The following is a 20,902-nucleotide window of genomic DNA, read 5'->3' as shown; positions in this document are numbered from 1 at the left end:
GGGCACGGAGCAGCGTTGCTCTGCAGGGCTCAGCTGTACAACACGCAATTTCTTAAGCTACATCTGGAAGGAAGAGAAGCTCATTCTAGAGCAGGGGTTCCTAAGTAAAACCTGTGTAGGAGGGTGAGACCTGTGGCCATCCTTAGCAGAACCAGCTCAGGATCCAGGCTATAGCAACTGAAGGTCTCTTCCAGCAGCATGAGACCAAAGGCAAGTGGTCTGTGAGCACCGCAGACTGAACCGGGGGTGAGGGCGAGCCCACAGCACCCCATCACGGGGCTGCCAGCTTCAGAGAGCCCCTCAGCTGCACGCCCCATCCCTGCTGGTGTCCCCCCATCGCCCTGGAGGCGGCAGGAATCACTGGAGAGGAGGTTGTGGGGGCACCTCCGTTACTGGGCCCAGAGTGAATTTGGTTAGGTGGCCTTCCCACCTGATCCCCAGCCATTAGGCAGCCGGTCACGAACACAACTCTGGGAAGCTATTTCTCAGAACAAATCAACATTTTTCAGGAGAAGACCAAACAAATACATACAATGAGTTTTAAACTAACTGATATGACATTGACTAAGCAACTTTTTAGTTTTTTTTTTCTTTTTTCTAAATAATTCACTTAACTAGGAAAGGTTTTTATTTAAAACATTGCAACAATATCCCTTATTTCAGCATTTAACCCTGCAACCAAAGATTACCTCAAATTACAACTGTGCAACATTAATAAAGTCAGTCAGTGCCAAATGCCTGACAGGCTTTGGCCTCTCCTCCAGGAACAGTAACAGTACATATGGTGATATATCTCCTTTGTTACTAGAGACAAATAATAATTCACAGTGAAATCATTTTAACTCTTTTTCAGAGCTACTTCCTCAGTATACTGATATCAGCACCAGTTCCCTTCAGTCTGTGCTGAACCACTGACCTAAGCATCTCAGCCCATCGTCAGTCCTAGAGCCCTCAAGTAGCACATACAGTTCAGTCCTTCTAGAGATGTTAGTTAGCACCTAAGGATGTTATAACATATCCAAAATACTCCATTACCAGGCGGCTGTTCCCGTAGTTCAAGGGAAAGAAGCTGCACAGGCAAAAGGGTTAAGCTCCCGGTGCACCAGCGCACCCTCACTGAGGGTTTGTGTGAAAGGCAACCCTGATTTGATCGGCCGTAAATAGTACCTGAGCATCCAGGCTGGGGAGCAGAGGCAACCTGATGCAATGCAAACTGATCTTCAAATGCTTTCAAGAAAATACTACACCTTGATTTCACCCTAGCTTGAAAAGCCTGTGTTCACATTGGCTCGCTCATTTATAAATCTAGTGCAAGTTCTCCATCTATTTATATTTAAAAGTAGAATGAAATCGATTTGGATTTTCCTAAGTTAGAAAACATTAAAAAACAGAGAAAGAGTTCTCACATTTATGAGTAACACTTGAACAGGGCACTAACACGAAGAATACTTGCTATACAACCTGACTGGTATTTAAATTAAAAAAACCCAAGCAACACAAATGCAAAGTGAATCCAAATTCCCTTTTTAAAGAGGTATCCAGCATACAAATGAAACAACTTATTTTATCCGTGTAGTTAATATTCAGATGAGTATTTTGTTTCGGTGTGTGTCCCCCCAAATCTCTATTAATATGCCTTGTATTTTAATCCTTTTTAAAAGCACAGAAAATCCTCAAAGACAAATGCTATTTTTGTTACCAAGGGTGACTCCAGCCAGCATCCTGAAGAGTCACAATGCCTGTAGTGAGCGAGCACCTGTTTTTGATTAGCAAATCGTTGGTGTCCTTTTCCCTTGCTTGTCATTTATTTTTCTCAGCCAGGAATGATAATCAGCGTTTGGTACCGTAATAGCAAATCTGTACCAATGCATAAACCATAGGTAATTCGCACCAGAGCTGTATGAGATCTAAGAGTGGCTCCAGTTATAGTATACAGCGGCCAAAGCACTCAAGGGACTTTGCCATATTCTTCCAGTCCCTTCTGCAGATTATCTCATTCTGACCAGTTTGATACTGAGTCTATTTTATCATCTTCCTCGAGTTGGGGGCTTTATTTTAGAGGGGTGCTTGGGGCTGGGAAGGAGAATAAAGATTATTTCACATGTCAAACAGCTTAAAAGTGTGGATTGTGATAGTCACAGGAGCAAGGTACAGTTGCTATTTTAAAGCTTTAGTTTAATTGTTCAAATCTTTAATTCTCCTGTACGCCCGAGGACAAGCTAATGGACAACACAAGGTTTGAGACCATTATAGTTTTTAAAATTCTCGGAGTGTAATGTTTGAAGAACAGAGCAAATCAGTGGTTTGGTACTGCTTTTGATACTCTGGACCATAAAATAAGCCCATATAGAAACTGTTTAGCTAAACGCTAAATAACACTGGAAGTGTCTTTTTTTAGTTACTTGTTTCTTCTTTACTTCTAGTAACGCTTTAATAAAAGGAACTTTAACATTATCAAAACTTGGATGCTCGCAGCTATAGAGGCATCCTGAGTAAGGCGTCGCATTCCAGTGGTTTCAGACCTCGTTTCTATAAAAGTCCTTTTGAGTTCAGACTTTGCTGAGGCCGAAGTCCCAGGGCCTGAATGAAGCCTCCTGAACTCAAAGCAAGTTTCACAGGAGCCAGGTCTGTTTAATTCCACTTTGTCCAGGAATAAAAGTTTGATCTTGAACTACTCTACGCTGTTAAATGAATGCATCACAGCGCATGCCAGCCAGCAGCTGCTATATTTAAAGATTTTCTAGCTGAAATTTTAAAACCATCCTGAGCACCAGGGGGTCCTGCTCATATACATGTTAGGTGAACATCATGTAGACAGCCTGCTAACTTACTGTTTTAGGAAGCCGGGACAAAAACCAAACCAAACCAACAAAAGCACAACCAGACACATTTAAAGGAGAACGGAATTCCACAGCAGTAAGTTCTCTGACACTGCAAGTTTTCCCTTGAGACAGAAATAAATGTTCCTTCACTCTCCCCATCAAAAATATTGCATATTCCCCTGCATTATGGCTGCATTACAGCATCATAAGAAGTTTCTCACTGGGAAATTGTTTGCAAAGCTGGTTTGGGGAGAATAGAAATCTTTAAGCTGCCCCTGTGGCCAAGGCACTCAGAACAAACCACCTCAGAGCTGTACTTTGGTGGCGGCACACAGTCTCACTTTGAGCAGGCCAGGCAGGGAACACAAGACGAGCCAAGGTTACGTGCGAACTGCCACCTCTGGGCTATGCAACACCAAAATAACCACGGGTCAGGACAGGCGCACGTAAAAAGGACTCGCTGGAAATTACTTTTAATATGAGCAAAACAAAACTGCTTACGATTTGTAGGGTATGATAGTGCGACAGACTAATCTGAACAGCTTTTGTTTCATCTCTCTAATAAGCCTCCCATAAGTAATTCACATTACAGGAGTCATCTCTGGTAATACTGTACATTTGTGTCAATCGCTTGGTGAACACCACTTCTGGATATTTAGAGTGTAATTCATCATAACTACAAACTAATTTGAAAGTTGCAGGAGCATCCTCCAACTGCACATCAGCTTGCAAAGGGAAGTGTTCAGACTAGCAGTATCAAAATTACTTCACAGAGTTACGTAGCAAAAGTTACAATTCCTCGTCACAGAGCATTGCACTAGTTCGTCATTTTGTCTACTGTAAAAGTGGGTTTATTGTCAGCATTATTATAAATTAACAGCAAAGTAGCTCCCCAAAACAATTGAAGGGAGTAGGATTGAAAGCTAAGAACTTTGATTAAAGCATAATTTTCTAATTGTCTTCTAACCCTAAATTATTAAAATACAGAAAAAAAACCATTGTTATTTTAAAAAGAGGCATCATTTAGAAAATAAATCTTATTCCTTACAATGATTTAAAACTAACATAGAAGAATAAAACAGTGCTACATTAAATACAGTCAAGAGCATTCAGATGGCCTGATGTAGGTACAGCCTCATGTCCTCTGTTTTCTGGCCCAACAAGGGTTTTTCCTTGCTTTGATGAGTATTTGATGGCCACAGAACCTTTCCCACTTACCCTGGAGTGGATTGTCCACATGTACTGTGTTAACACATAAGAGTCAGCATTTATTTATGCTTTAAGAGCAGCACAGCTGTCCCCCAGCTGTGCTCACTCCACTGCAGTACTGGAACGAGCACAACAGCTCGGGTATCTCAGGGAATGCATCATTGTTCTGAACGGCCTTTTTTTCCCCATTTTATCAGAAGATGGCTCCTCATTACTTTTCCCAGCCGGCTGAGCAGGCTCTGTCTGGAATTGTTCTATTTGAATCTCGAGGTGTTTTTGAATGGCTAACCCAAGGACTTCTGGATCCACAGATGCCCCATACACTTCCCATGTCATTCCTTCGTCATCCCATCTCACTTCACGTACTGGAGATTTGGGGGCCTCCAGGTCTTGCTCCAGGTTCACCTCCGGGAACACATGCGAGTGGCCACCTGCTGCAGCTGCTGGGCTTGTTGCCACAGATTTGCATTCCATGGTTGAAAGCGTTTGTACCTCGGCATCTCTGTGCTCGAGAGCTGGTTTCAGTCCTTTAGTTAAGTCATTCATAGAGGTCATAGTCCACATATCCTTGGTTGTCATTACCGTGTCTGCACCTTGCTGGCTACTAAAGGCAACACAGGCAGCCTTTGTTTCTGGAGGAGCTGTTTGCTGCTGAGCGCAGTGTTGAGCATGTTGTTCTGCAGCGTTGCTACAGCACTTCAGGACTCTCTTGGCATCCAGGCCCGATTCGCTTACTGAAGACACCAGCTTAGGATATGTCAGAATGTCTGAAGTAGAAAAGGAGTGAAAATAGCCAGGTGCTGCCTGCTCTTTTCCCGACTCGCTAACAGAGCATACCAACCGCGGAACAAGTTGTATAGATGGTATGGGCAAAGAATGGCAATAGGCAGGGACCGTGGCATCTGCTTTCATACAGGGGTCCTGCCTTGTATTACAGGGCCCTGCAGCATTGTTATGAACTGCCATCACCATGGGGGAGTATGCAGAGTTTGGAAGATTACTGTAAGTCAGACCACCGTGAATAAACCCCGTGGCCTGACTGAACAGTGTCCTGTTTGAGAAACCATTTCCAGGCACGTGGGGTCCTAGAACAGCAGTGTGAAAGGTTCCAGGATCTGTGTAAACAGTAGCATTACGTGGAAGTCCACTGCTCTCAAAGCTATTTGTGGGTACTTCTTGGTCTCTAGGTAGAACTGGAAGATGAGTCACAAGGTTTTGATAGTGAGATGTATTGTCATTTGTTTCTGATCCGTATGTCTGTGTTGGGAAAGACATCGCAGCCACTGGCAGACCATGCCTGCAGCTAGAAGAGGTTAGGGTGGAGTGAGTAGCACTGGTTTCTGTGCAAGTGACATAAGTCTGCTGTTTGCAACTGCGAGTTAGGTCTGAGTGGCTTCTCTGAAGGGCAGTTCCTGGTTCTTCCATTTCACACGAGCTTTGCTGGTGTACAGCGCAGGCTGAAGAAACATTCTCAACAGTGGTGCTCTTTACACGCATCTTATTGCCCCTTGCTTCCCGGGATGCTGGGGACTGTTCAGCGATAAGAAGATGGTTTGTAGTCTTAGTTCTGCTCTGTGAATTGTCATCGGCTGCCTGATCGCTTGGGACCGCTGCCCCAAGTCCCATCGCCCCAGGCTGCGAGAAAGACCATCCAGGACTCGGCACGCTCCTGGCGTCACTCTCGTTTCCCAGGGTATGGCAGACGGTGCTACTGTGGCTTTTCTTCAGCTCCTGTTTGTTGCTTTGCCTTTCCTCTAAAGTTGATTGCCCAGTATAGGCCAGACTTGACGAGCTCTTTGACAAGGGGTGACTGTTGGCATTCAAGAGACTGTGACAAGTAGAACTTAGAGCATCCTGGTAGGAATGAGTGTGGAGCTGGTGGCTGTCAGCTGACATGGCAAAAAAAGAGAGATCTGCAAGAAATGGCGGTAAAGAAAAATAATCAGTTTAAGAAGGAAATAGATGCACTGGAAACGATAATCTCTATTGACCTTCTGCTTGGGCTTCTTGTTTTTCACTGTTCACAAATACTTTTTAAAAAAGCACTCTACTGTAGTCTCTGTGTACTCAGACTGTCCAGTTTCCATTTTCTGTTTCCTCAAAGGGGTTTTCCCTGAATTAGAGTCAGGATTTATTGAAATTCTGTTTTGTTCAATTTCATAAAACTCAAAGGGAAAAAAATTCTTCTTGGTTTCTAGCTTTTAACAATGACTATCTCAACATTGCCAAATATCATCTCCCCTGAATTTACTGGAGCCATTTTGGGGACATCCAGAGATGTCATATAACTTAAGCAAAGACAGAAGTATGTTTAAACAAGAAGGCTTTTCACCACAGTGGTCATTAAGCCAACAACGTTAACTGTATTGTCAAAACAAAACACTTCAGTTTTTAGTCTCTTGACGCTGTCATTTCAGAAGTTACCCAATCACTGCTGGAGCTTTCCGACAATAACAACGCCTCAACAACTGAACAAGTTCTCCCTTTTCCCCCTATCCTTCCTAACAAGCTTCTTTGGATTTCATCTCACAGGAATATCACTATTCTGGTCAACCATTTTCCCAGAGTCCACACAAATGTACATGAGATGTGACTAAACTGTTTTGACCACCTGTGGCAGAGATGAAACCCAAGGAAATGCCAGGCCTGTGTGGCGTCGGTGCCAGTGTTCCCAGAACAAGCAATGCTGGGAAGCATGGGGCGAAGATACCCAGCTGGCCCCCGACAGGGTCAGAGAGCTTTCTAGCCCGTGCTTACCGCTGGCATGATAGGAGGTGGCAGCAAAGAGGGATCCAGTGAAAGGCTGGAGGTGAAAATCCCCTAGGGACCACTGAGCTGGATGGAGAGTCTGCATCTCAGCACAGAGTCTGTTAAGGGTACATGCTTCAGTGCATGGATTAGGCTTCTGGTGCCAGTAACCTTTGGGAATCCACAAATTCACACTGGCTCTGGAAGGTACAACTCATTGCACCAGAAGCAGGGTAAAAACAAAACAAGAAAATTTTAACCAAAGTATTGTGGTGGTTCTGCCCTTTTTTTCAGTGCCCTCAATCACTTCTGTTGTTAGAAAGCACTTGTTTCTACTGGTTAATATAGTATCCTAACTGTTCTTAACATTTATGTTAGCACTTCCACATCTAAGAGAAGGGGTAATTGAAGATTTTGTATCTAACCAGATTTAGTCACGCATTGAATCAGACCTTTCACTGGCTGACTTCTCACTTGCCCTTGGTGTCACAGAGGTCTTTCAACATTTGTATAACTAAGTTTTAATATGCTCATATATCTATATCTATTTACACACATACATATATTTATATCTCTTTTATGAAAGAACCCATTCTGTTGAACAGAAAAATCTAGAGCATTTATTCATTGCTTCCAGGTCATGTACTACAGGGTAATCTGTTGTGCAGAAATACAGTGGAAGCCACAAGATCTCATTTTAGAGAACTTTCCCTCAGATGCACTCTATACACTCCGCCTCCCTAGCAGGACCCTGAAAGAAACCTTCACAATTTCTCATGAACTGTATCACTGAAATAAAGATGAATGTTTGCAACAAGAAGGGTACGTAAACATGGTGGACAAAAGCACTCTGTAAATGTAACAGGAAAGTTCAGTCAAAACACCAAGAGACCAGTGGCTGCAAGGACTCACATTGAAACCTTTCAGTAGAGAAACTTTTAATATGTGATCCTTTTAATATTATATTTATAGGCTCAAGGAGTCATCTACCAACAAAACTGATAAAAAGCATGCCTTTTGCTCCATCCACAAACCAAGAGCTCCACTGCTGATCCAGACAGCTATCGGTGCTTACACTTGTAATTCCATTTTTGTTGTTAACTTTGGCAAGCTAATTGTTCAGGTTGCAGTTTTCCCATCACCTGAAATCCACTTGTGCTGACTGCTTTCCATAATAACATTGAGCAAGGCAACATTAAAAAACAGCTATTTGCAATCACTTCTCTGAGAAGCTTTTCATTGTGGGCTGTGCAGTAGGGACTTGCGATTGGTAGCAGTATCCTCTAGCGTTAGGGTTCACTCAAATTTGGACTGTATGCAGAAAAAAAGGCAGTTTCCCCTCCTTCATATGTGCTTGTTCAGCTAGAAGTTAAACTCACTGCAGACTCCACCCGCACCAAGCCTGCTCCGTAAGACACGCAGCCTCTCTGGCCTGGGGGACTCCACAGGCTGGTGGCATCTAAGGGCAACACAAAAGCATCTTTTCTTCCAGGAATGGAATTTCAGATTCCTGGGTCAGAGGCACTGCTGAGTGCAGCTGCAGCCAAAAGCCACCACTTCTTGCCAGGCTGGCCACCGATGTATTTCTGCATGTTTTCCAAAAGCCCTCAATCTCACTCAACACTTAGAAGAAAGAACTGGGAAAGGGACCGTTCTAAAACACTTCGCTCACCTCCTCCAGCATGTAACCTGTCCTGCAGCCACTTACACATATGGGTACAGCCTGCCCCATAGGTTCAAAGGAGTCAGTAGGATTAACCACCAGAGCATAGCTGTCTGCAAGGTGAAGACCTTACACTTAACCTCTTTAAAAGGTAACGCCTGCAAAGGCTCTCGCACACACTGGGGTTAAACTACATTTACTGATGGAAACCCTCAGTCACAAATATTGAGTCTCAGGTGAAAGGAAGCTTCAAATGTATCCTGTTGCAGGTGATACCAGGCTGCAGTTGATACCAACTTTGAAGAGCTCTCTCACAAAGATTACAAGGTTCAAGTACGTACGTGTACACAGACACCAAAACCTCTATTTGCTTTCTGTATGTAGCATTGCTGCAGAAGCGTCTGTAGCTGGAAAAAGTGATGCAATCTAAGACTGATTCCTCACCTGAACGTGAAGAAACACATTCAGATGAACAAAACAGTCCAAATACATTGACGTCACTGAAAACAACATCCACTGTGATGTTTTCAATGAAACTTCCAAAAAGAACTCCGAAGAAATTTATTTTCGCCTCACCCACATAGGCTCCAACTGCAGCTGAAACCAAGGCCAAAGTGGGTCAATGCTACATATATTACACATGTACAAATAATTATGTAAAGTCATAACCAGCAGCTATCAGCAGCATTTGAACGTCTTTGTTGTCCTTGCTAGCACAATTGTAACAATTATCCTGTGACTTTTGGACCTTAAAAACAATGGGAATAATTATCAGTTAAGTGAAACAGCATCTCACCTGATACTGTAGGACAGAGTTAAGGATGGGGAAAAAAAAAAACAGTGGAGAAGAAACAAAAAGCCCCATTCAGACAAGATGAATCAGCTTTCCTTAGAACAATGCACTTTCCCATCATGTTGAAATCCAGAGTTACATTTTCCCAGGCAGCCTGATCACTTCCCCATTTAAAGGCCACCTATTGCTTTCTCCCTCCGTTCCCTGACTCTGGAAAGACCTATGAGCCCTCACACAACCAGCACACCTCGCCCACCTGGCGGAGGCAGGGCCCTGAGCCAGGCTCACACAGGCTAAGCTCTGCATGGAGGGTGACGGCTGCGGAAAAATCGACATCTGCTAGACCTGGCTTTCTCTCACCTCTTTTTTTTTTTTCCTTTTTTTTCTTTTTAAACTGGCTTAGCTCTCACTACATCAGATCGTGAATCCAGCCACACCGATCGCTAACGTCAGCCCCGGGAGGACACAGAAGACCAATCCCCTCTGCAGAAGTGCAAACTGACTAACGGCGTAAACCCAGAGCAAACGTGCACGTGTGGTGCCCTTCTTCTTAAGACTTCGGAAATGGCACGTAATCCCATACCCACCTTCCCGCGCCCTACATGCCACACATGTAACGGTGGCCCTGATTCCCCGGGGTGCAAAACCATCCTAACAGGTACCCACGCATCCCTACAGAGGAGACGCCACACTGCGCGTACGCGCGCTAGAGGTGCTGTGCTTGCTACGAGAGCTCGCGCAGACCGCCTCCAGCCGATGACTTCTGAGAAGGGGCAGAAAGCAGAAGTGCCTGGGTGGTTATACCAACACATATACCAGGGAGGGGCTGGGGGGCGGGGTACTGGGAATGGTGTGACAAAGCTTTTTTTTAAAAAAACAACCAACCAAAAAAAAACCCAGCCCCAAACCCGAACCTCTCTAATTTCACAGTCATGCAATGCCATTGTGATTTGTGAATCAGCTAATCAGGAATGGATTACCCACGTGAAACATGGGTAGAAACACAGCTGACTTAGTGGGTACTTAGGGACCTGAAAACTACTTTTTTTGTGCATGATGGGCAGAGAAGACTGCTTTGCTTAACTTTGCTTTTTAAGAAGTAAATACACAATTTATAGGAAAGTAATTGTATTCAAAAATACTTATTGTAGCTTCTGAGTTGATCTGAGAGATTTTCCTTTGGAAATTCAAAGGAAATCTGCACCTGAACAACAAGGAAGCATGAACTCCGAGGCAGATACCCTGCTATGAATACATAGAAAATCGTTAGACAAGCGGAGAAAGGCTTAGGATAGAAATGGAATTAACAGCCACCATTTTTGGCTTAGCTTCAGATAGCTTATGAGGGGATCTGGCTGCTTTCACTAATTCCACTGAACTACTTTAAAGCAACAAATGTGTATTTTGCCATGACTTATGATTAAAGTTGCGACCTATTTAATGCACTAGTAAATTTAGTCTCAGAATATTAAATATCACGTATGTTATCAGTTGAAAGACATTCAGTGGTAAATTAACTACGATTCCAAAATCCTTCAGTATTTTTGTTTGCCATGCATGTACTTTTAATTACAATTTTGACAACAAACACAAGCAGATATAAGGTGGAATAATTCCTAACAATCGTGTCAATATATACAGCAAGCTTTCATGTAATATAATAATACCACATGATATTTCGGTATGACCGTATTTAGCTCCTGCGTTATGTATTTGCTAGCGATTGCGTTCTTCCCTGCATTGGCAGGCTTCAAGAGAGTGATGTGATAAACATGACGTCCACAAAACAAATCATAGTTTTCATAACAAGGATAGCAACAAGGGACATGGTTTAGGAGGCCTGGGGATGTTGGGATGGTGGTTGGACTTGATCTTAAAGGTCTTTTCCAACCTTAATGATTCTATGATATTAACATAAGACAATGTGTTAATAACAAAAGAAATCCAGCCATGCCTGCATTTCCTCCAACAAGCAAAGAAAGAAACTACAAAATGCCATAAAAGTAACACAGCTGCCGGATCCTTTATCCCAGGAAAGGATTTTTTTTCTTTTGAGTACTGTCTCAAGCAAAAATCGGCAGAACAACTTAGCAAGTTATGCAACACTAACTATGCTCTTTCGTAAGTCCTGTGTTGCTACAGTAAACTAAACATATTGTGATGCAGTATGAATTGCCTAACACGTTAAACAATACAAGTTAGTTGCAGAATTTTGAAAGGGAGAAGGAGAAAATTTATTTAAAATTTAATACTATTTACTAGAAAAATACGTGCAATGCCAGAGACTTATTTCTCTGTTTTCCACGGTTTACTTTTGCTTTATGTAACTGAGATGGTCAACCCACAAACCCATGTTTTGTTTTAAAACGAGCATCCGGCTGCAAAATAAGTGATAAAATCAGAGCCAGTTTCAGAGGTGAGAGCATTAATATGCAAGTGTGGAATTTGGAAGAGTTAGGTGATTTGATGGATACCAAAATTTTTGGATGATGACTGTTAATTTCGGGTGCTGACCAGGACCCTCCATGGCAAGCACTGGCACTTTTTGAGGTGAAAGGCAGCGTTAGGGGGTTGCAAGATCTTTGCCCGGAATTTGCTCCTTCATTTGCATCCTTCTGGCCCCGCTGCGCATCAGCACTTGGTAACCTGTACAGTAATCAGCTTCACAAGACAAAGACAGAATTTCTGCAATAGGACCAGACTCCAAGACAAACACATTCGTTTTATTCAAGGAGAGTAGTGTGATTTTAATGAACTTGCGAGACTTACTTGAACAGAAGGCTGCTACACGTAGGTTCGTAACCCTGTTTAATCTTATTACAAACACCATGGCTATAAATTTGAAAAGGCAAGAGCAGTTAATGGTTAAAATGACAGGACTTTCATTACAACCTAAGGGGCAGCTGTCATGCAGCCATAAACACTGCTGACACCTGTCTGGGATAAGACAAGCGCGCACAGAAATAACTAAATTTCTGCCCAAACAGCCGTCACCTTGGGTACCAGAACCAAAGCAGCATATTCACACATATTCAGGCCTGGTATTTTAAGCAACGTGTCTTCCTCATTGGCATCTACAACTGGACTTTTAAGAGAGATGTTTACCATGGTAAAATGACACAAAAAGGACCATAGTCTAATGTGACATTAATTTCTTTTAGAGCTGTACTAATTTTAAAGAGATTCATACCACCAAAATAATAATAAAAAAAACCCCAGAGTCTGGTCATGTCTAAAAATTTGCCCCTGCTTCCCCGCATTGAGAATTACTGGTAACTTCCACAAGATAAGAAAGATCTGTTTAGCACTTACACAAGGACTGACACACTAGTGTTATGAGACCTGATGGCCTCTCCCTAACTACACTCCCCTGAAAGAAATAGTCCATTAACAGTAATCACTAACATCTAATGCTGGGTGGGGGGAGTCAAACCACTTGAAAGGCATTGGCAAAACAGGATTAGCATGGTAAAAAGCTTACAGATTCGAGTGTCTGGGATTAGGGTTTTTTTGGTGGTTTTAATTGTTATTTTATTTTGGTGAGGTATAAGGGAAAGGAAGAAATAGAGGAGTTACAGTAGGGATAAAGGTATCACTCATCAGGGAACTTCAAGGAATTTCTCTCAATTCTGTAAATACAACTATATCAATGCAACTAGATTAATATAGAATCAGGTTGAAACCCCAATTACTTAACCTGTAATCCATCATCTTCCTTTAGGCTTTCCAGTTTGGAATAGTATTATAAATGAACTATGCCTTGTTCAGTTCAATCTACTAATGTCCTCTTGTAAATATTTTGGGTCATCTTATATTTCCAAGCATCAGACAGATCTACAGGACAGACTGATCTGGGCATCTACAGATACCATCAGATGCACACAACAGACAAGTGCCTACTGTGTATGCAAATGAACGGGATTATTCTTCAGTCCGGCAGCACCAGAGGCACCAGTGACAGTGGTGCATGTCACCAGGACCACAGTCGTCGTAGGAAGAAGAGCACATTTGACAGCCTAGAAAACACGAGAGCAGAAGAGTTAAGACAGTGCGCAGCACAGCAAAAGCATAGATCGTGTGTGTCTTATGTACATATAAGGTGACTAGTCACAGCTTTTCTTCTGCTTCTGTGAATTATCACCCTGTCCATCAGGCTTTTCTGAAAGACTTTGAAGCTGAGCATACTGGACAGACACCCCTCTGCATTGACTGGCAACAAGATGAAAAGGAGAGAGTCCCTTTTTCACTGCTAATGAACCTTGGCTATCTCCTTACTGAGGACCCAAGCAGAGACCTCTTCCCCCAAACGCTGCAGTTACCACGGGTAGCCTGGTTGCCACTGACCTCACCAGGGGGTAATAAAATAGTTGTCATGTCAGAAAGTGAACAGATTCAAAACATTTGCTGACACATTCACCTCGAGGCAGAATGACAAGGGCATTGTGTCCACAATTATCCCAACAGCATGAGAAAAGCCACGCAGGAGGATGAGCATTCACTTTTAAGAAACAGCAGGGGCAGCCCACAGCCCTGGTAGAGTCTGAGCCAGGAAAGAAGAGCTGGGAACTCTAAATTCTAAAATGGCAAAGGCTAAAATGAGAGTGCCGTGAGAGAAGAGCTGAGGAGGATGAACCAAAGGAGACTATTTTAATGACAACTTTAACTGAATTCCTAGGAGGAATTCACATAGGGCTGTAAGTAAATTATTGGGAAACCAGAGAGGGGTGCGCTCTATCACAAGGGAGGCATGTGTTGGGATGTATCGTGACACCACCACATGACGCACTGTGCGACTGCGTGTCCTCTTCGCCAGCTCTTTATTTAATCATCTGTCCCAGAAACAAATTCAGAGATCTCTTCTCATGCTGATCTTTTTTTAGAAGGAATTTATAAGCAAAACATTACTCCCACTATGTCTCCATGTGCACACAGACCTACGTCAGAGTACAAGCTGCCCCACAATACACCTGACAGCTAAAATATGAGATATTGTACAATCATATTCGATGCTCACTGTTCGTATTTGACAGCTTGTTTCTCTAAAGCTCGCCTCTTCAGTCAGAAGACTTAGAACTGTTTCATTACAAAGGAAATATGCCGATACGGTCATGTAATCAGCTGTTTTCAGCAGCTGGGGCTTTAAAAAAAACCCTAAACCATCAAATATTATGACAGCAGGCAACACTGACCTGGAGGCATGCTTACAGCGTGTGCCTACAGGAGTGGTACATTAATATAATTGTCTTTCTGATTTAAGCAGAACAGAATTATGCAAAATGAAACTGTTAATTCAGCTGCCAGGTTTATGCTGTTAAGATTTACTGGCTACTGATATCCACTGGCAGTAGAAGAGTCCTGTGAGAAAAACATTTCATAATTTCTTTAGGAATTAATCTTTAATGCACAAAATTTGCAGTGTCCTATCTACATTTGGATTTATTTCAGAGAGACAGACACTGGTGAACTTTCTCTTCACAACAGAGGATCATGTCCTATATTCCATCACATGTACCAGTTTGGAGGGGGCAGGGTCAGTCTGGTATTGAAAGACTCACCCTCCTCAGAGCTCCATTTTAGGGTCCACTCTTCAGTCCTGAACTGTCTACCCCCAGAGCAAACCCACTGCTCTGGAACTATGCAAAAACACACGGCCATGGCTTGCCTGACAAGCCTCTACCCATCAGAGGCCTAAGCCTGAAAACTGTGTGAATCACAGTTGCCCGTGAAGTATCACAAACTTAAAAGTCATACAGAAAACCACAAGCCTGCTTGCGGCCTGCTTCCAATCTCACACCAACGGAGCGCAGCTACGTGTTAATGCAACCTTTGCAAGAGGCCAGTTTGCACGTCCAACAAACTCCACCCAAACTGGCTAAGTGATTAAAGTACCTACTTATAAATTCATGTGATTTAGTAGAAAATATTAAAATAATTATTTTTGTTGTTTGCTTGCAAGTTTAATAACAACAGTTAGAGGGAAGATATGAACTCAGCTTGGCTTAGCCTCCCTGCCCGATGGATATCCTAGCTTTAACTTCCAGATTCAGCACTGTCGTCAGTTACCTTTGAATACGAGGGCAGTGAGACACTCCACCCTGACAAGTGAGCGTGCATCTGACACCTACAGCTCTGCCACACAGGGTGTGCGAGTCGATGGGAGTTAGCGAGCTCTGTGCTGACTGGTAGGCGGCGGCCAAAAGCGCAGAGCCGAGCCTAACACACCCAGCCTCCCAGAAAAACTCACTCATTTGGGCTCAATAGTATGCTGACCGAGATCAAAGCTTTATAACTAGTTACAATGGCAGACAAAGCAAGCCCAAATCTGCCTTAATAATACTGACTAGATATAGCTGCAAACACAGTAGCTTTCCATGTTCACGTACATCCTTGATAGAAGGATGGCAATTCCTGTAGCGGCATCAAACAGGAATAGTGGTGACATAAACAAAACTAACAGTAACCTGAAGCTCTCCAAACATCTCTGTTAGGATAGAGGAAGACAATATTTACAGATTGAAAGATGCCCCACCAAAACAATCAAAGATGGTTCATGTAATAATTAAATCTCTTCCCTGCCTAAAAACCCTGGCGACTTATCCAGCAAGACTAGTAACTTACCCTCATTTCTTGTTCCCTTATGTTTCCCTGTGATTAAACACTACACACTGGCTACAAACCCCCCTTTAATTCTTTATTTAAATGACAGAGTTTATGAACTGTACACAAAACATTGGAGAAAAGAAAGTTTCAAGAAGGCGTAAATCCATCTTCCTCCCAAAGTTGTTCTCAGTAGTGGCAGCAAAAAGACTGACTGCTAGATTGTAGACTGACAGAAAACTGACTTCCAGATTATAAAAAACAATTGCTTAGTAATTAGAAAGAGGAAATAATTGCCTTCTAATTCTGTCTGTGCTCACTGACATACTGTATGACCTTGAGCAAGTCGTTCACTTTGTGACTCAGTTTACTCATCTGTGACTCGGATTAGCTGTAGAAGCCCCTGATGTAGGTATTTAAAGGCTTAATTCATGATTGCAGAGCACTCTGAAATCCCAGAATGAAAGATATTAAATATAAGACATTGAGAGGAATGTATTCTGGCCCTTCTTTTGTAATATTTGGTTTGAAAGAAATAAGTAGAGCATCTCTATGTGAAATTCTTTTTGCGCTTGCAGAAAACTCATCTTACGGGTAAAGTTCAGGCTCTATCCATGCCTCAGAAGCATCTGTTTAAAGGATCCCCTCCTCCAGTTTCCCAGCATCAAGTGAGGAGGAGTAGTCTTAAGGATTTCAAATACATAAAACCAGTATTAACAGAATTTCTGAAATTAGGCATCATATGTATATATTTTATCTATAATATGCATGCTAATAGCACACATATTATATATGCATGGTACATTAAGTAGCAATGATTCATTATACCTTTGTAAGCAGAGCTTTCACAACTGCAAACCATATTGTCCTGCAGTGCTGCATCCACTTACAAGCTTTTATTTACTATGACGAACTTTTTGTGAAAATCTCTTAGGCAGAGAGATTCTGTGACAAATTTAAGTCTTTGGTTCCCACCACAAGCTGCCTTTTATATATCTTTAAGCTGAAAAGAACTGGCAATCTCTATCCAGACGGATAAGCAGTGCTACACACATATAGCCAAGCAAGTACTGAAAAGTACTACAAAGACTATCTAATCGTGTTTCATAGCATTGCTAAATGTTCACATTGCCCGACTGTAGTATAAACTAGTTTTAATATTATATAAAAAATGAATATGGGAGGAACTAGGAAGAATAATTTCTCTTCAAACCTGATACTTCATCATAAATAACAATTATTATATGCAAGTGTGGTGTGTGTCTCTCAAAAAAGCAACTGTCCCAATTACTCTGTGGTCTATTTCAGACCTGTGTGGGAAACTATTATCTACAGTTTTTGGAAAACATCTGAAAGGGATTAAAGGGACCATCTCTCTACTCTTTCAGGACTGAGAAGAAAAACATTAGAGCTTTCCTAGAGGAGAACCCATGCTCACAAGATGCTATCCAAAGCCTGTTTGACACCAGAGACCTTAAGGAGAGAAAAACTAAGACACAGTAAAGCAGCAAACTAAAGCTTGCAAATGTCTTGTCAAATATGAGTAAGTGAAGAACTTCCTCAGGAACTTATGTTTACACCCTGCTCTACGCAGACAAGCAAATCTCCCCTCCTCGTGGTTAATCTCAATCGCAAAATGAGCTGCAGAAGTCTTCACTTCCTTATTAACATTTAATAATGTCAGAAACACAAAATATTGAGGTATAAGTTCAGAACAACTCAAGAGCTGCAAGACAATGAAGGTTTCTGTCTTCACCAGGGTAGAGGAAGATCCCACCTGTACAGCATGGACAGATAGAGGGTAACTCTTTAAGCACCTGCTGTTAACTGCTAGCAACAAGATGCTGATTATAAAGAAGTAAGTTTTTGTTATAGGAATTCTTTGCTTTTCAAACACTGGTTTGACCATATTCAAGACCCAAATGGACAAAATCCTAAGAAATCTGATCTGGCCTCCCAGCTGCCTCTGCTTTGAGCAGGAGGTTGGAATAGATGACTTCCCAACGTCCCTTCCAAACTGAATGATTCAATGATTTTTTTTTTTATTATTATTATTGTTTTCAGAATTTTTTGCTTTTATCTGTCAATGCAAATGAGAAGTTTTCATACAGCTTCTCATTCTGAGCCTCAAAAGCAGCTGGAATTTTTGCAATATTAAACAATTTGTTTAATTGATTAGTGGAACCTGTACCTTTTACTGAAATGAGGTCAAACAGGAATGACTTGAAAGGAACCACAAAAGCAATCCCTGTATTCTACAGGCAAGATGATACATATGAAGGAGGAAGTGAACTCCAAGAGTTTCTTTCCATCCTGTTAGCGCCTGCCTTGTTACTAGAACAACAAAAGCACTCCACCCCTTCCATTGTTCAGAGGCCACTGAGAGCCAAATAAAACTACTGAAACAAGATATCTTTTTCCCTGACAATGTTTTAAGACGTACTTATTCACCCTGTTCAGTCATAAACACTGACCTTTCCCAGCACATTCTTTTCAGAAAGCAAGAAAATTTTAAAAGTTAAAAAAATAAATCCAGCGTAGAAGAGTTAGGGTGGCTTTGTGCATTCATTATCTCTCTGATTTCCATGTCAGGTTTGCTTAGTTTGAGCTGAAAAGGAAGGCTGATCTTTCAGCGCAGCTCAGACGAACTGGGTTCTGTCAGTCTTATGCACTGTTGACTACAGTAAAGCTCTGCAAGTCAAATGAAGGTCTTACAACTGCTCAATCCCATTAACCTCCATTTGCACGCTCAGGAGTGCCCTTGCTAAAGCTTAATTAGCAAATATTCTGCAGATGCAGAAATACTCCCGCTCCTTTCTCTGGTTTGCATTAAATCCACACTGCGCAAGAGTTAGCCATCATTTTAGAAGACCTATTACTTTAAAGATGCAGACAGGGACAGGCCATTTTAAAGGTCATTGATGCTTTTTCAATGCAAAGTGAGGCTTGGATATAATTTGCGTGCTTAATGCTCACACTCAACACCACCTAGCAGAGGCCTGGCTGATGCAACTTCATTTAGTTAGCCTGTCCCAATTCCCATGACCTGAGTATATATACCTAAGCATCCTCAAAGTGATTTTTTTGTGGTTCCTGTTGCTAAAGATAATTTCTCTGAGTAAAACTGTATTCTGAAGACTTTAAGAGCTTTTGTAAAGGAAAGAGACCGCCTTCTTCCCCACCATCCACTAAGAAATCAGAGGATACTCCTAAAGGACAGTTCTTAGCATACATACGAGCTGTCAGCTGCATAGCTTTAAATTAATTCAATAATTATATCAATAACAAAAATTGCATCAAATTATCTTAACTGGAGAATGGCTCATTTAGTATCTCTCAGTTCACTGCCTTCTCTTTGCATCCCTCATGCACATAATCTTGACCACTGTACTCAGGCACCTATTTTCATTCCCCCCTTCTTTTTGCTTTTATGGAAAAGATCCCTCTCTTGCCACTGTCCCCACCATCCCCCCAAGGAAAGAAAAAAATTATTCAGATCTTCCAGAATGTTAATAGCCCAAAGAGAAGTGTTTTCACATATGCTACTGTATATGCATACAGCTTTACAGTTTACACCAGTTAAAAAGCCCTCTCATTACTGTACAATGAAACTACAAGAACTAACTAAAAGGCCAGGGCCCACAAACCCTACGGTGTCCCTCACGGGCAAAGGAAATGAGTGAAAAAAAGAGTGCAAGGTTGACAAGGAAAGTAAAGCGTAACATCATTTGCAGCCATTTGAATCATGCCATGCTGTTGTTCTCGGGCTGGAATGGTTTGAGACTGCAAGCAATGAAATATCACATTCATCTGCCAAAGATAGAAACTTCTGTTTCTTTTAGGAAGTAACAGAATTGCACAATGACTTGAGGGTCACTTGCAACAACAAAACTATGGCATATGATAACAAAAAAGATTTTTTGGTTTGTTTTTTTTTTTATTCATTGAAAAAAATACTTACACAACACAGAAAGTGAATAAATACTATTAACAGCGCTCTCTTTAGTTCCTGAGCCTTTGAAAACATCTATCTTAGGCTGCATTCTCCTGCAAATTGTGTAACAGCTTGCAATATCCAAATACAAGGGGCCAGTCAAGTACACTCCACCCTCATTTTAAAACATTACCTATAGGGGAAAGGAACGGAGAATCCGGCCTCTCTAATCTCCAGAAGAGTTGCTGAAGAAGGAAGAGGATTTTGCTGCAGTTCTGCACAGAACTAACCAGCCCACAGACAGGTGTAATATTATCCCACTGGTACAGCAAATACCTCTGCTCATCTGGAGTGTTTTAAAACTAGCTCCTATTTACCCTTTGTCATCGCCCCTAACAGAAAGAAAATTAAACGTCAGAAGTATAATGATCATCAATAACGATTTTTGTCTGTCTCACCCTCCCTCATACACTCTTATTTTTCAAGTGTATTTTGAATATGTACAGTTTACTGTGGAAGGAAAAATGAGGATTGGTATGGTTATCTAATGGAGAATTGTCATATTTGGTGTTATCAGCCAGCTCAGACATCACCAGGTTGTATGAAGTTACTGCTCTTGTTTATGCAGCCCTAGATAATTGTCAGAGAAACTAAACTGCAATTCCAGCTCACTCTAGAGTTAAGATAAAACGTCTGGATGGTAAAAATCAACAAAACCCTATAATCAGAGAAGAGTGTTTTACAGAGTAGCTGAGCCACGACATGAAAACATGAAGCCCTCATGTAATCCGCCCTTATAAACAAAACCTTCCCCAAACCCAGTTCTTTTACACAAAGACTCTGTGCAGAGGTCTTTGAACTTGGATATTACAGCAATCTACGTCCCGCAATCATTCAGACGTACACTTAACCTTAAACATGCAAACAACTATTTCTGAGCTTTAATCAGTGCCTTGGTGCAAGGAAATCATGGATATTTTTGTATCAGATGATTACTTTGAAGCATGAGTCACTGGAAAAGAGGTAGATTTTGATCTTTATACAACCCATCTTATTTACACACAAGATCAACATCTTACAAAACGTTTATCCAATGGTTATCTTTCCAGTCACCTTTCAGGCTTAGAGTTCTCTAA

The 20,902-nt window shown here is 41.8% G+C and overlaps 1 protein-coding gene across 7 annotated transcripts in view; it reads right to left on the bottom strand.

The window, feature by feature from the left end:
- Nucleotides 1-2,169: 2,169 nt before the first annotated feature.
- The window catches only part of GPRIN2 (G protein regulated inducer of neurite outgrowth 2), a 41,343-nt gene continuing 22,610 nt past the window's right edge, over nt 2,170-20,902 (bottom strand). For 6 of the 7 annotated variants that reach the window (XM_064464826.1, XM_064464825.1, XM_064464824.1 and 3 more), the window contains one exon: nt 2,170-5,944. In XM_064464826.1, the coding sequence (XP_064320896.1) occupies nt 4,134-5,944 (1,811 nt within the window). In that variant the 3' untranslated portion in view covers nt 2,170-4,133. Of the gene's footprint in view, nt 5,945-10,142; nt 13,252-20,902 lie in introns of those variants that run through there. The other variant, XR_010375093.1, reaches the window with a different exon arrangement.

Source organism: Phalacrocorax carbo, chromosome 13, assembly GCF_963921805.1.
Source record: "Phalacrocorax carbo chromosome 13, bPhaCar2.1, whole genome shotgun sequence".
In the NCBI taxonomy this organism is placed as follows: Eukaryota; Metazoa; Chordata; class Aves; order Suliformes; family Phalacrocoracidae; genus Phalacrocorax; species Phalacrocorax carbo.
The sequence above is the reverse complement of the archived record's forward strand: the minus strand, read 5'-3'. Positions and strand labels throughout refer to the sequence as shown.